Source organism: Catharus ustulatus, chromosome 15 (genome assembly GCF_009819885.2).
Source record: "Catharus ustulatus isolate bCatUst1 chromosome 15, bCatUst1.pri.v2, whole genome shotgun sequence".
In the NCBI taxonomy this organism is placed as follows: Eukaryota; Metazoa; Chordata; class Aves; order Passeriformes; family Turdidae; genus Catharus; species Catharus ustulatus.
Window position 1 is genome coordinate 250,705 of NC_046235.1, and position 15,137 is coordinate 265,841.

The 15,137-nt window shown below is 47.1% G+C and overlaps 2 protein-coding genes across 17 annotated transcripts in view; both read left to right on the forward strand.

Moving 5' to 3' along the window:
- The first annotated feature begins 417 nt into the window (after window positions 1-417).
- On the forward strand, window positions 418-8,670 carry LOC117003303 (kazal-type serine protease inhibitor domain-containing protein 1-like). Its single transcript, XM_033073157.2, has 4 exons — window positions 418-1,430; window positions 5,983-6,143; window positions 6,811-6,955; window positions 8,310-8,670. Exons 1-4 carry the CDS (start codon window positions 974-976, stop codon window positions 8,453-8,455), a joined length of 909 nt encoding a protein of 302 aa, XP_032929048.1. The 5' UTR covers window positions 418-973; the 3' UTR covers window positions 8,456-8,670.
- A 2,971-nt stretch (window positions 8,671-11,641) lies between these two features.
- Window positions 11,642-15,137, forward strand: part of RANBP17 (RAN binding protein 17) — a 99,386-nt gene continuing 95,890 nt past the window's right edge. For all 16 annotated transcript variants that reach the window (XR_006163057.1, XR_006163056.1, XR_006163052.1 and 13 more), the window contains exon 1: window positions 11,642-11,782. Coding sequence is in view for 2 of the 16 variants with exons in the window: in XM_042779743.1 (XP_042635677.1) it covers window positions 11,717-11,782 (66 nt within the window). In the remaining 14 variants the exon portion in view is untranslated. The remainder of the gene's footprint in view (window positions 11,783-15,137) is intronic.

Here is a 15,137-nt window from a genome sequence, read left to right on the forward strand (position 1 = left end):
TGTCCCTTCCTTCATAACCTGCAGTGTAAGCACATCTTAAGAAAACTAAGGCAGAGAAGTGCTTTGAAAAGACGAGCACAGCACCTAAGAGCCAGCAGAATCTCCTCCTGAAGCTGTAGCAGTTGGCTCATGTGTGCCTGTGCTCTAAACCTTTGCATGTTGTTCTTAGAGCCAAACATGGATCAATTATTTTATGTTGCAAAGCACGGACACCCATAAAAACTGAAAAGATATGGAGAGCCAACAATGGGTCCTTGAATGGTTACAGGCATCTTTCATCTTAAACCTGAGAGCTGCAAGTCAATTCCTGCTGTCTTGGATTGGCTCTTGCTTGTATAGAGCCCGTAAATTAAGTGTTAATTCAGAGCCCCTAGCTGTGACCCCCTAGCTGTGACCAGGAATGGATCACATTTGGTGCTGCACCAAGCTCCGGTCTCTAGAGTACTGGCTAAGCCTAGGGCACTGGGCTTTGGGGTGCTACTTTGTGCGCATATTTATCTTTTTGAGACCATCTATTTCGTCTGATGGAGGGGAGGGGCACTCATAGCAGTGACTTTTTCCATTTTACACTCCTTTACCCTCTTCCCCTTCCTACAATAGCTGCAATGTAATGTTTCAGTAGAGCAAATTTGCAAATTTGGTTCAATGAGACACGGAGCAAACAGCTTTTCAGAGCGCTTCAACTCAGCTGTCAGAAGGGGCAGTTTGGTCTCTGTGCAAGCAGTACTCACATTCCAAACTGCATTAGAGAAAAGCTGCTGGGGTTTTAGGCGTTTTTATTATCAGTTCCAGATTAGGAATCTGATACAAATTTTTTCTCAAAGCCTGTGTTTGGAGTACAGCTTATATTCTAAAACAAAACCAGGATTGTGATGTTTTTCTCTCACTAACTTACTCTTTTTTTTGTTTACTTTTTTTTCGTCTCCTGGGCTTTACTCCAAGGACCTTTTCTGCTTTTTGTTACACTCTCGAGATGAAGCACAGGATGGTTACGGCAGTGCTGGTAGCACTGGTTCAGGTTTCACAGAGTTTCCCTGCCTTGTACCACCGAGGCTGGTGGAGGCTACTGAGGGAAGGAGATAGCTGTGGAAAATGTGAGCTGGCACTCTGCTCTGAGCCCAAGGACTGTCCAGCAGGGACTGTGCTGGATCGCTGCGGCTGCTGCCTGGAATGTGCCAACGCGGAAGGGCAGATCTGCGACTTGGACCAGGGCAATCATTTCTATGGGCAGTGTGGGGATCAGCTTGAGTGCAGGCTGGATGCTGATGAAGCAAGGTTTGGGGAAGTCCCTGAACCCCAGTGTGTGTGCAAATCTCAAGAGAGCATCTGTGGACCTGATGGGAAAACCTATGAAAACATCTGTCAGTTCAACAAGGCTTATGCTGCAAAAAGAAACATCAACATGAAACATAAAGGACCGTGTGAATCAGGTAATGTGTGCAGAGGCACTTCCGAACTGAAAAAAGAGCTGGTTCTTATCTTAGATGTGTTACTAGCTACTCTAGCCTAACTTCATTCAACTATGTTTTTGTTACAATTATCATTATTCTGTTATAATACTACTTTGTGTTAAACGTGTTTTAGCGTCTGGTATTTAATCTTGTCTGTTGAAAGCCTCTATATTAAACTAGTGGAATAAATCCCATGGTGACTAATAAGGCATCAATCTACAACCTGGGTCTGTTCTGAATAATCAGAATACGATTACTACAATCAGAGTATGATTTTTTTCACTACAGAAGTTGTAGTTGGGAATGGGTAAGCAGGTAGCATGGTCTGGGAGGAATGGGCAAATGATTGTTATTGTTAAAGGACTGACCTAATTTTGGAGTGGTGCTAGTAAAGCAGATCTCATTTGTGTGTGTGTATATATATATGTATATCCTGTGAATACACACACAGGTACATGTATGTATCTGTGTATATATATGTGCATGTGTGTATACCCCTGTGAGGATATATGGTAAACAGTGAAGCTGGGGCAATAGAAGATTGGGTTTAATTAACTGCTCTGTTCTTTTTACCAAAAAGGTCCAAAATAATCCAGTTCAGAATCATCATAAAATCTAGCTAACCCATGAAAGAGAAATCCTAATAGTAGAACAGAATCAAGCTGAAACAATTTCCCTAAAGGACTCTTAAAGTGCACAGTTGTCTCTGGTGAGTGTTAGCGGAAGGATTCTTAGCTGGGTGTCCAGGGAACTCCTGCTCCCTACTCATCGGCTGCTCCCGTTCTTTGCATTGCTACAAGTCATTACTCCTGGGCATCTTTCACTTAAGATATGACTATGAAATTGAAATGTAAAGAGGCATTTGTTTGTTTCTAAATGAGAAATTGCCTGAGACATTTTTTTTTTTTTTTAATTAATCAAATATTTCCTCAAATGAAGTAGAAGAGGTCTGTGGGTCACCGTGGGGGAATCTGAAATTCGCTCTGGCGAAGGACTGCATACAGGAGTAACTCGGGTGTATTTTACCCACTCGTCCCCAGCAGTCTTAGACTGAATGCTGTGATTTTATATTGAATGAACAAGGGCTATTGAACACTTAGAATAAGTGATGAACAGCTAATATCGGGCTTCTTTCCTCTTTCTCTGGCTGCAAGAGAAGGATCCATTAGAGAATCCTTTATTTGCTATCAGGGCATTAAGTTGGGAAACGAGTACAACTGCGAGTTACCCAGGGAAGGAGTGCTTGTTTGGGATTCAGTGGCGGCAGTTCTTTTGTCAAAACCCCTCAGCAAGATTTCGGCCAGAAGCGACACTCTCTTAGCGAGTGCCGGTAACTGCAGCAGGGGCAGCTGCTCAGGCACACCGCCTCAAAGCAGCGGTCCCTCTAATCAATTTAACAAAACTGGCCTCTACAAGAGACTCTTTAATTTGGAGGTACTACCCCTTTTAATTGCTGGTGGCATGCAGCAGCGCCCAGTGACCCCCGAGGCGCCGGAGAAGGATCTCGGCTGCTCTGCTCTGCATGCCGCATCACCCAGCGCTTCCCACTGCTTCCCTGAAAATGAATTTCAGGAATGCAGACTATTATCCTCACCGCTCAGCTGACTGAATTTTCTGCGGAAAGTTCACAGTCGTGTCACTGCTGCGCAGAGTTTAGTTAGGAAAGAGGCTGTGGCAGAGGAAAGCGCCCAGTCGGAGCGTGCCCGGGCTGGGAGAGCCCTGGCGCTAGGGTCACCAATGCCCTTCTCCTGTCCCCGGGCTGGGTTGGGGTCACCAATGCCCTTCTCCTGTCCCCGGGCTGGGCTGGGGTCACCAATGCCCTTCTCCTGTCCCCGGGCTGGGCTGGGGTCACCAATGCCCTTCTGTCCCCGAGCTGCTGCTCCCCACTCTGGCTCGGAGCGTTAGAGCCCGGCCGGAGCCCGGGGCTCGGAGGGGCTGCAGAGGGGCTGCAGCAGGCACAGAGGGGCACAGAGGGACACCGAGGGACTCGGAGGGGCTCGGAGGGGCTGCAGACGGGCTCGGCTGTCCCGGGAGCCCCCAGCCCAGCCCAGCCCAGCCCAGCCCAGCCCGGACCCGGAGGGCACAACGCTCCTCCCCGCTCCGGGGCAGCTGGACCCAAAAGGCAGCTGGAACCTGGCTCTGAGCAGCAAACGCTGCAGCACGGGCTGTCCTGACCCCAATTTGCATGCCAAACAAACACCGAGCACTGTGGGGCTCTGGTACCAAGCTATAAATATAACCTTCACTCAGCTCAAAGAACTTTGTTGTGTTTTTCTCTCCTTCAAAGCATCTGCTGTTTCTTCTCGATGCCAAATGGACTAATTGTATACAGCAACAATGAATAAATAAATAACAATAAACTCCTTTCATCAGAGGAGTACAGCCTTTCATCTTTCTTCTCTTGCCAGAAAAAGGAGAAGAAAAAGGCCTAGCTCACTAAAGAAACACGGAAAAATCCTTTCTTTTCCTGAAAGCTAGTTTTAGTCAGTTTATCTCATCATTTACCAAGGTTGCTAAATGTATTGATTAGATACAGATTCTCCACACTTAAACCATTCCCATTCACATTCAAACATTTCTCGTTGACAATTTCAGAGCTAACAGAACAATCCTGGTGCCTGGTGGGCAGAGCTGGCCAGCTGCAATATGAATTTGTAATTCAGAGCTTTTGTGCTCCAGACTCCAGCTGTGTTCCCGTGGGTGGCTGGGGACAGGGACACGGGCAGAGCCAGTGCTTGGCTACACGTCAGTGTTGGCAGGGACCCACAGGACACCTGAAAATACTCACCAGGTGACAAGTGCCTACTTGAAGAATTTTTTACACTGTCTCTGTGTGGAAAAAATTTAAAGATCTCCTGTGAGTCAATGCAGACTTTAGGTTTCTTCTGTGCATTTTAGGCTTAACTACAGTGGATGTATCATTAAAGCAGTGTGGTTTCAATTAATTTTAAGATTTTAAAGTATGCTTTAATATTGGACCCTCTGTGATCAGTTCATAGACAAAAAATAATCTCATCCAAGATATTCAGCTAATGCTGATTTGAATGAAGATTTTTTAAATGATAGACAGATTCTGAATGCACAGTTCTCATGAAAGAACAAGCATTTAAAGATTTAAGTTTTCTCTTTTGAAAGACCTTAGTTTTGAAGTGTAGAAAGATTGTTTAATGAGGCATTTATAAATGGGAAAGTGGATAGTTTTCTGTATAATTTGTTTGCAATTAATTTTAATCAGTACGCATTTAATATTTTCTGCACAGACATCAATCCTGGAAAACTGTGAAACGTGTTATAAATTGTTCCTTGAAAACATGTAACAGGCTGTTACAGTTTCAAATGTTGAAGAATAAAGGCTGTTCGTCAGTATTGATTCAAATATTGCAAGTAAAAATACATTAAGTATTTACTCTAAGTTTTATTTCCAAGCATCTGGCATGTGAAAAAAGTTCAATACAAGCCAAATCATCCAGAAATGCATTTTTTTTTGAGCAGTGATCTGGAAATAGATAGAAAACAGGTTTTAGAGGGCAAAACACTTCTTGTTATTGGAAAAAAAAATACAGAAAACTCCAACACAGGAAATCTGAGTTAACAGCAAATGTAAGAGTAAATGCGCTGTTTTGTCTGTGCCGCCGGACATCCACCCCCATCCCTGCTAGCAGGAGAGGAGCAGCGCTCCCAGCGCTCCCAGGCAGGGCTGTGCCGGGAGCAGCTCCGGCCGTGCGCAGGGTCCGGGCCTCCGAGACCCGGGCTGGCTCCCTCTCGTGGCTGCCCGCAGCTTTCGTTCGGGAAAAGGGAAAAACGGAATTCTGAGGCAATCAATAACCACTGGAGGGGGTGGCAGTACCAGAACACGAGGAAACAAGTGGAAATGTAGCAGGTATAGTAAGCATAACATGAAACCTTACAGAAATAACTGAATTTCATTTCCTTTCATTCCTAACACGACTATTGGGTGGCATCGATGGCAACTGAGGATAAATGTGGAATGCATTAATAATGTCACTTGTGATTTCCATGGATAACAGTGCTCAACAATGTTTAGCAAGGCAATGATGCAGTCAGAAAAAGCCAGAAATAGCGTTTTTTTGGCTTTTAGCTAACCAAAAAGTGACACATTCAGAGCTGTGACACATTCAGAGTTGTGACACAATCAAATTGCTCAGTGGCTGCAGAATTTCCTGTGCTTTCCTCTGAAGCCCAGGTCGGATACTGGTGGCTCTGCTGGGGACCAAGCCTGGTGCACAACGACAGCTCAGGGGCAAAATTAAACCCTCACTGTCAGCTCGGGTTCCGTGATCATCTGCAAGGGCGGGAACAGACCTGAAGAGGCATTTTTAGAAAGCACAGACACAAGGTTTTCTGAGCTTTGAAAGGTTCTTGGAATCACATGGCTCTTCAGAGGGTATGAGAGCCAAAAGGCAAACACAGTCTGGTGGTATCCTATGGGGCAGGGATTACTGTTAACAACCCTTTTGTGTTTGTGTTCTTAGAGCACTGTCTCCTAAAGCACCCTGTCGGTTCTTTGCAGCTCCTGTGATTTCTCTGGCACCCCAGGATGCCCAGAATTACACTGGCAATGATGTCATTTTTGGCTGTGAGGTGTCAGCCTATCCCATGCCACAGCTTGAATGGAAAAAAAAGGGGAATAAAATGTTTCTGCCTGGAGATGACACCCACGTCTCAGTTCAGGTAAAACTTGAATTTACCATTGCATACAGTTTGGGAACAGGAGCAGGGTGGTTAATCTGTGAATTCCTCCTACAGAACACAATACTGTAATAAATAGATTCCCAGGAGGGGCCCTGTGACTATGCAAAGAATGATGATTTCTGTCGGTGCTTCAGCAGTCCCAGCAGAAGGAACAATGGCCAGACTGCTTTTTCCTCTTTAGGAGGCTTCAGTGCAAGCCAGCTGAAGCTGCCATGAGGTGTGGAAGTTCCCATGGAATGTCATGGCAATCCATAAAACCTGAGTGTCAGCCTAGTCAGGCCCCCTTGCCCCTCGCAACTCCCCCAGACTCCCTCCCCATCTCATCCCGAGCCTGAGCACAGCTGGAATGCTTTGAAGCAGCAGCAAGGCGCAGGAGGAGCACGGGGAAGAGTGGCAGGAAGAGGAGCAGGAATGTGAGCACGGTGCAGGGCAGGGAAAGAGCAGAGATGAGAGAGCACAAACTCAGAGGTGCAGAGCAGCAAGAAGGTAAAACACAGGGCAGCAAGAATAAGCAGAATCAAAGCATGATGGCATTACAAAAAAAAAGGGGGCAAAAGTTGTAATGATATTTAATCCATGCAAAATTATTTTTAGAACTATCATGGTGTCTCCTGGCTACTTAATTTCATTTCTCTCGTTCTCAAAGGCAAGAGGTGGGCCTCAGAAGTATGGTGTGACAGGATGGCTGCAGATCCAAGGCCTCAAAAAATCAGATGAAGGCATTTATATCTGCCACACCAAAAACAAGCATGGTGTAACATATGCCTCTGCAAGACTGAAAGTCATTGATGGTAATTTTTTTTATTTGGATGTAAAAAGTATAAGAAATGCATTCAAGCATGATGCAAAGGAGGTGTTGTTGGGATGCAAATGAAGCATAGGAGAAATTACCCAAAGCTGCCCATATTTTCACTCTTCTGTGTACTTTTATTTTACTTTATCCCCTAATGGGTTATATAGTAATATTTTGCTGCAAATTATACCAGCTTCCAGAAAACAGAAAGCTGTGGATTGGAGCCATACAGCTGAGACACATTACTCCACTGTCTTTATCCCAGAGAAGTCCTTTGATGTTAGCAGGACCCAGAACAACAGCTGGTGTGACTAAGGCAGTCTTGGAATCATGGCAGGTCTGCTTAGCTGCTTATTTTTCATAAAATTTGGAAGGAAACAGTTGTTGTTTCTTAATGAGAGTGTTTCCAAAGATGCAAGAAATAGTTTTGCTATTGATTTGCTTTGAGCCCAGCCCTGCAGAATAATAATCTTCTTCCTCCATGGAGAACTGTTTGTCCTGGCAAATTCAGGATAAAGATGCATTGTCATATTTCCCTCCTGGTCTAGGGGTGTTTGTCACTCATCCAGTTTCTACAAGTGGCTTTCAAAACTTTATTTTCTCTGGGAATATTTGCAGATGCACAGGAGCTGTAGAGGACTGATACCATAGTTTACTGATATTAGGAGTTAAATGCATTTTCAACGTGTCCTCAGCACAGAAAAGACGTGGCCCTGTTGGGGCAGGTCCAGAGGAGGCCACGGAGATACTCCCACTGATGGAGCACCTCTGCTCCAGACAGGCTGAGCAAGCTGCTGGTGTGAAACCTGGGGAAGAGAAGGGTCTGGGGAGATCCCAGAGCCCTTCCAGTCCCTAAAGGGGGAGTAGTAGAAGGAGGGAGAAGGACTTTTTATACAGACAGATAGTGGTTGGACAGGGGGAAGAGTTTTAATTAAAACAGGAGAGATTTAGATTAGATGTTTGGAAGAAATTCTTCTCTCAGAAAACAGTGCAGCACTGACATGGGTTTTTCAAAGAAGCTGTGGCTGCCCCATCCCTGAAGTGTCCAAGGCTGGGCTGGATGGGGCTTGGAGCGAGCTGGGATAGTGGAGGTGTCCCTGCCCACAGCAGGATTGCAACAAGATGAGCCTAAGATCATTTCAAACCAACCTATTCTGGGATTCCATGATTCTATGTAGGAATTTGCTCATGCCCTGCAGTGGTATGAGGTCAAGCCATCCACCCAAATCCCTGTCCTTCTCATAGGTAACAAGGGTTCAGAAACTCTCAGCTTGCTGTACAAATCCAAACCCATATGTTCCTCTGTCCTCCTATCTTTAACTAATTTAATTGGACTCAATTCCATCTTGCAGACCCATCTCCTGCATTTGCATTTGCTGCCGGCAGTAGGAGTGCGAGCTACAGCATTGAGTACGAGGAGTATTATGACAATTCTGATGAGGACGATGATGAAGAATATGAATCCGGGGACTACGATCATGAAAACAACTCTGAATAATAATTTTTATACATTTATTGTCCAAATCCTTTCACGCTGTTATATTTACCAGTAGTCTGTTCTGGAAATGGCTCCTCTGATAACACACATACTCACTTATGTATCCACCTTCCTGAAATACAGCTTTGGATGAAGTGTACCATGCTACTCACCAGAAATAAGAACAGTTGTAACACCATATATTTAGACTGTTAAATAAAACACTTCAACATGCACCTTTCTACTAAGTATGCCAAAGGGATCCAATTTTATATTACAGTAGTTTCACGAATACAAGCCGCACGGAGTATAAGCCGCACTTCCGGTGCCTCGACAATGTTGCTGTCTTTGTCAATAGATAAGCCGCACCCTGAATATTAGCCGCACTTTCGTTCGTCGCGAGAATCCGTGCGCAGCTTTCACAAATTGGCCAATTAGTAACAGGATCGCGGCATAGCGGGGTTTACTGGCTCGGGGCGGGGCCAGGCAGGCTCGGCCCGCTCATGGTTGCCGACAGGGCCGGGTGGCCCAGCTCAGCGCCACGGCTCGGCGGGGGCTGGCCGGGTGGTGCTGCCGCCGCCGCCGGGCTCGCTGGCCCCCTCTCCTGTCTAGCACCGCCCCGCTGCCGCGTTTGCTAGCCCTGCCGGCAGGGCTGCCGCCGCCACCACCGCTGGGCCTCACCGGCCCGCCCCGCGCCGCGTTCGCTCGCCCGGCCGGCAGGGCTGCCGCCGCCGCCGCCGCCGGGCTCACCGGCCGCCCCGCGCCGCATTCGCTCGCTCCGGCCGGCAGTGTTGCCGCCGCCGCAGGCTCGCCGGCCGCCCCCTCCCGTCTGCACCGCCGCCGCGTTTCCTCGCCCTGGCCAGCACTGCAGGCCCCCGCACCGTCGGGCTCCCCCCCACGCTGCTGGCCCCGATTCTGCTGGGCTTCCCCCGCTGCCAGGCAGCCCCACCCGTTGGCCTTCCTGCTTTCTGCCATGCTCCCCTGCACTGCTAGCCCCAGTTCTCCCAGGCTCCCCCGCCCCTGCTGGCCCCGCGCTCTGCCGCCCCCCCTGCCCTGCCCTGCTGGCTCAGGCTCTGCCGCCCGCCCCCCACACTGCAGGCCCTGCCTCTGCCAGGCTTTCCCACCTCTGCCGGGGCTGGCCGGGCTCCAGTTTGGCTTGGGGCTGCCGCGGGCTCTCACTTCCGTGTTGGCAGCTTTTAGAATTTGTTCATGTATTAGCCGCCCCGGAATATTGGCCGCACTTCCGGGTTTCCACCAAAATTTTGGTCAAATTGGTGCGGCTTGTATTCGTGAAATTACTGTAATTTTAAAATTATCTTCTAATTTCTTTCATACATTCTAATTTGGTCTAGCAAAAATGCCAATAGTTAAACTACAAATTTTTCTTTGTATAAATTTTCTTTTTTCTGTAAAGTACTTAGAAATATCAAGAGATTGTTCACATGGCAACAAGCCTAAGTATGGAGGTTGCAAAACAGTCTTCAATCTCCTTTTTTCATGTTTTCTCATAAGTTTTCAGGAGGATTTCCTTCTCATTTGAAATTTTTCCATGTCTCATCAAAAGGGAGTTATCTGTCTGTTAGGGGATGATTTTGTTTTTTGTTTGTCAGTAGGTACATGAAGCAATCACAGTCTAAAGCCAGTAAGTGCCTGTTTTTACAGTCAATACTTGAACACAGCCATAAAGATTCCTGGTGCGTTCCAAACCTGTGAGCACCTTTGGGCTCCTTGGAACAGCTCCTGCCTTACTCCCCACAGGCGGCAGCTCCTCCCGGGAGCCAAGGCAGGGAGCAGCTCGGGGTTTTGGATCATGATCCTTCCCTGGGCAGGATGCTGGCTGGGGGGGCATTGCTGCACTTTTCCTGGGAGCAGCTCAAGGTTTGGGATCATGATCCCCCCTGAACAGGATGCTAGCTGGGGGGCATTGCTGCAGTTTAAAGGCAGCAGCTGCTCTGCAGCTCAATGCATGCCCTTCAAGCACCATGGGATTGCATTGCAACTTAATGAATTAGATTACTAAAGTAATCACTAAATGGTGGCAATACATATTGGTATAGTATAGTACAGTATGGCACAGAAAATAATCTTGAAATCACTAGCAATAGAAAGAAATTAGAATTCTTCAGGGCCTTTTGCCTTTTTCCATGTTGTTAACGGAAAACGAAAAACAGAAGAAAAGAATGTTTGAATGAGAAAATGTGCAGCAGGACTCTAGCAAATACCAGTCTGCAAGGGTTTGTTCTGATGGAGTATTTCTATTTCAGAAAAGCTAACAGTCCAAGAACAAAGAATTCTAAATTAAATACGTTGCATTTATCTATGTATTTTTTTAATATATATTTAATAAGTTCTTGTAAATTATCAGCCATTTCTTTCAGTAAGAAAACTGCATTTTAGGAAAAATCCCAGTGTGATGCAAAAAAGAAACAGTGACCTCTTGTACAATTCCTAGTTTTTTGTTTTTTTTTTTTTTTTTTTTTTGTGGGAGGGGACACAAAGTTGGTTTTGTTTATATGCTTTAATAAGTAATTTTGTATTAAATTTTAAAAAGCATGGAAAAGGTTCGGTCCTCTCTAAACAGTAAACTGGAGTGGATCTCATTGTGAATGCATTGCCTGTAGCAACAGATCTGTTCATACTGTTTCATATAACCCAAAGGAGCAGCAAGTTCAAGAAGTGAGATTTATTCCACCCAGCGGGAAATGAGCCAGCTTGAGCTGGAAACGATGTATTAGTCCCGGTACTAGTACTTTGCCAGGCAGACCTAGACCCTTCTTAGTGACTGAGTTTCCAACAGAAAACTCAGACTTTGTTACACGCAAGCTTGAAGTTCATGGCGCAGCTTCCTGATGTCACACGAGCATTTTCACCGTGTGATTTCCCACGTGAAGCTAAAGGAATGGTAGAGAAGTTGCTAAAGAAATTACACTGCTTAATGCAGAAGGTCTCCTTTGGGCAATGGAAATCTTGGCAATGTGGGCAATAAAGCATGGAAACATCATTAATTTTACACCAACTGTTCAGGCCCTTTATCATGGTGAGGGAGTGCGCCGCGCTGGTTCCGGGCGGAGCTGGCATCGCCCGTGTCCTGCAGTTGTCCTGCCGTGTCCCCACTCCCCGCCCGCGTCCTACCGTGTCCGCACCGCCTCCGCACCGCCCCCGCACCCATCTCCGCCCGTGTCCGCCTGGGCCCGCCCCGCCCGCACGCCCGGCACCCCGGCCGGTCCCAGCGCTGCCGCTGCCTCCGCAGGGCCCGCCCGGCAGGATGCACAGCGCGGGAGGATGCACAGCTCGGAAGGATGCACCGCTCGGAGGATACGCCGCTCGGGAGGATGCCCTGCGCTCCAGGTGGGTGTGCCCGGTCGGACCTCGGCCGGTAGCTGGGGGCGTGCGGGGCCGTGGCCGCCGCGGGGCCGCCCTTGGGGACGGGCTGGAGCTTGGGGGAGAAGGGAGGGCGGTGCTGGGGGCCGCGGTACTCAGGTGCTGCGGGGCGGGGGCCGTGGGATGCGCAGGGCCAGGGACCAGAGGGGCCGGGAGCCGCCCTGGCCAAGGGGCAACGGGGCCAGCGGAGCCGAGCCCGGGGGCGACCCCGGCTGTGCTGCGGAGGGGGGACACGCGTGGGGCCGGGATGCAGTGCGGGAGCGGGCGGTGCGGAGCTGTGCGGGGCTGGAGATGCTGTGCGGGGCTGGAGATTGCTCTGCGGGGCCGGGACCGGCGGCGCTCCCGTGTACCCATGGACCCGCTCCCACTGGCCCTGCTCCCACCGCCCTGTTCCCACCCCCGCTCCCATGTTCCCGCTCCCATGGCCCGTTCCCCCGGCCCCATTCCCATCTCTCCGCTCCCGCGGGACCACGTCCGCTCCACGCCGGGGCGAAGCAGCCGCAGCCGCTCCTCCGTGCCGCTGCTCTCTGAAGGCTGTACTGGGCTCCTGCGCCACTCACTTCTTCCCCGAAAAGCAGAGACAGCCCCGCAGAACTTGTCCGAGATGAGGATGAGCTGCGGGAATGGCCCCGCACGGGGGGGAAGGCAGGGGGACGGGCAGGGCTCCGGAGACACCCACCGAGGAGTGCCCGGCCTCCCCTGTGGTTCCGCTCCGTGCTGGCAGCAAGGCTCTGCCGGCCTCAGAGAGGCCATTTTTGGCGTTTACTGAAATACCTGAGTACAGGGCATGGCACATAAAAGGACCAATGAATTTTAATTTTTTTCCCCCTCAACTGTGACAATTCAGGAGTTATGCCTGTCAAGTTGTTTTTGGGTAGAGCTGATTGAACTTTATTAACAGAGTGTTTTCCACACTTGTGTCAGCAAGTGTTGATTAAAATCAAAACATTTGTGGGAATTTTTCCATGTTAGCAAAGCTTAGATTAGGAACTTCCCTGGTTTCCTGCCTGCCTGGTGGGCTGCTGCAGAGCTGGGCCTCCAGCATTGCTGCTTCTTGGGACTTTGACAGGCTGCTAGGAGAGATGCCTGGGGCTTCAGGGAGCTGCAGAGTGGGACTAGAACTACCCACAGAATTTTGTTCAGCTTATTCTTGAGTGTATGAAAATGTGACAAGCTTGGAGGAAAAAATAATATGTAATGTTTTCCATTAGGATATAAATCTGTTTCTTAGGAAAAGTTCCCATTCTTTGTGATCAAAAGTGGCACTTCCTGTTCAGGTCTGTTTCTACTCCCAACCCAGCAGCTGTCTGACTGCTGGACCATATCTGTTCCACGATTGTTTTCTTAGGAGTCACCTTTCAGCTGTAGATGAGGTGTCTGAAGCTAGTTAGAGCAGAATTTCTACCACTGCAAAGTCCATTGCCCGGTGGGATGATGAAGATTGAGCTGAGAACTTTCACAGGGACTCTTGCCTGTAAAAACTTGAATATGGTTGGCTGTCAGAGCTGCTGTTGCATAGTGAAATAATCAGTGGCCCAATGTATGGGACCAGAATGAATAATTACTGTTTTACCTGCCAGTGTTCTGGGAATTCAAAACTGCTGTCATGTGTCCTGGAATAATGTATTACACTTTGTGTCACTAAATGTTCACCTCTAATGATTTAATGGTACTAACCGTAAGAATTCTTTAAAAAAAATTCTATGGCTGAAGCTTCTATTAGAACTGTTTTAACTCACATTCTTCATAGAAAACTTGTGTTGCTAATCTTAAAATGCTTCGTTACAGGAAATTGCATTTTGAACCAGGTAGCTTCTTGACCCAAACTGGTTCTTTTGTCATCAAGCTCTTATTCATGTCATTACTAAAATTACAAAATTAAGATAGCTAGATGTACTGAAAAATCAGATCTGCAGAGGCATCATTGCTGATGTTAAAAAAAAAAAAAGCTTTGGAGGTGAGAAACAAGTTTTCACTTCTGCCATTTTTTTGTTTGGACCTCTTAATTTGGTTATTGGCATGTTATGTTCCTTGATACTGAGGTGGAAAAGCGTGAAATGCATTGCTTGAAACAGATTGTCCCATGGGGAAGGACCAGGGTGGGTTTGATGCCTCACAGAATTCACAGTGCTGTCATGGCTTTTTCTTGGTTTTCTGTTTTGGAGCACTCCTTTATAGTGTGGTTGGCAAATAGTAGCCCTTGTTGTCAAGCCCTACTCTCTATGCCTTCATTTTTCTTCAGCTCCTGTGAAACACATTTCTGATACATGAGTGTGTGAAGGCTGGGCCTTTCTCAACTTCTGATGAGAAACAGTGGCAAAATTTCAGCTCTTTGACAATTTACTTGCAGGATGATCCATTTTGTGTGCGTGTTGGTGATCCTGGGAGTTCAGTGAGGAAGTACAGAGTTAACAGTTCTTGTTTTTCCTGCAATGAGGTTCTCATTTGCTTTTCAGTCTTTGTTTGTTATACTGTTCAAGTTAATGTACTTTTGGAGTTACTTTGGGAATGTTTAATAAAAGATAAGTTGCAATAACCTGTTTATTAAAAACAAACTCAAGTACACTTCTCCACCATTTTGCAGTTATTTTTATGAATGCACTGTAATTGGAGTTTGCATTTATTATTAAAATGATTGCAGTGTGACTCTTCAGTGTGCAGTTTATTAAAAACAGTGATTTAAATGTAAAATATTGTTTCTTAAGAGATTTCTTTAGTTAAATTAAGATTTTCTGCAGAAAAGAAAATTAAGCCATAGATCTAGTGAATTAAATTTTATATAAAAACTTAAGAAATAATCCCTAAACAATACTAATATAGGTAATAATTAGCATATGGTAGTTTCAAATATATATACATTAGGATTTCAGATTGAGTTTCATCCAGTGTGAATCTGAGTGTGATTTAATATTGGGAAAGGGATTAGCAGCCAGGTCTGCAGTTCTTTTCCCAGCCCCCTCAAGATTCAGCACACAGTGTTCCACGCCTGGGGAAGGGGAGGGTGCATTTTCCTTTTCTGCACATGTGATCTAAGGAACATTGCAGTGGACTGCTCTCAGAATGTGGAATGGAAAGGGCAGTAATGCAACCCTTGTCTGAGAGCTCCCCTAAACTGTCCCTCCTCACCAGCTTTCTGCAAGAGGCAGAGCAGGGGACAGGGAGAAGTCAGACCCTTGGTGAAGAGCAGATCTCTCATTAGTTGAACTCTGGGTGATCCTCAGAGTTGTGATTGTGACAAACAGCAGGAAGTATTGACGAGGATGACTTGATGTTTTGGACCAAGGGGAGCTGAGGCTGCAAACTGCAGCTGTGAAAGTACACA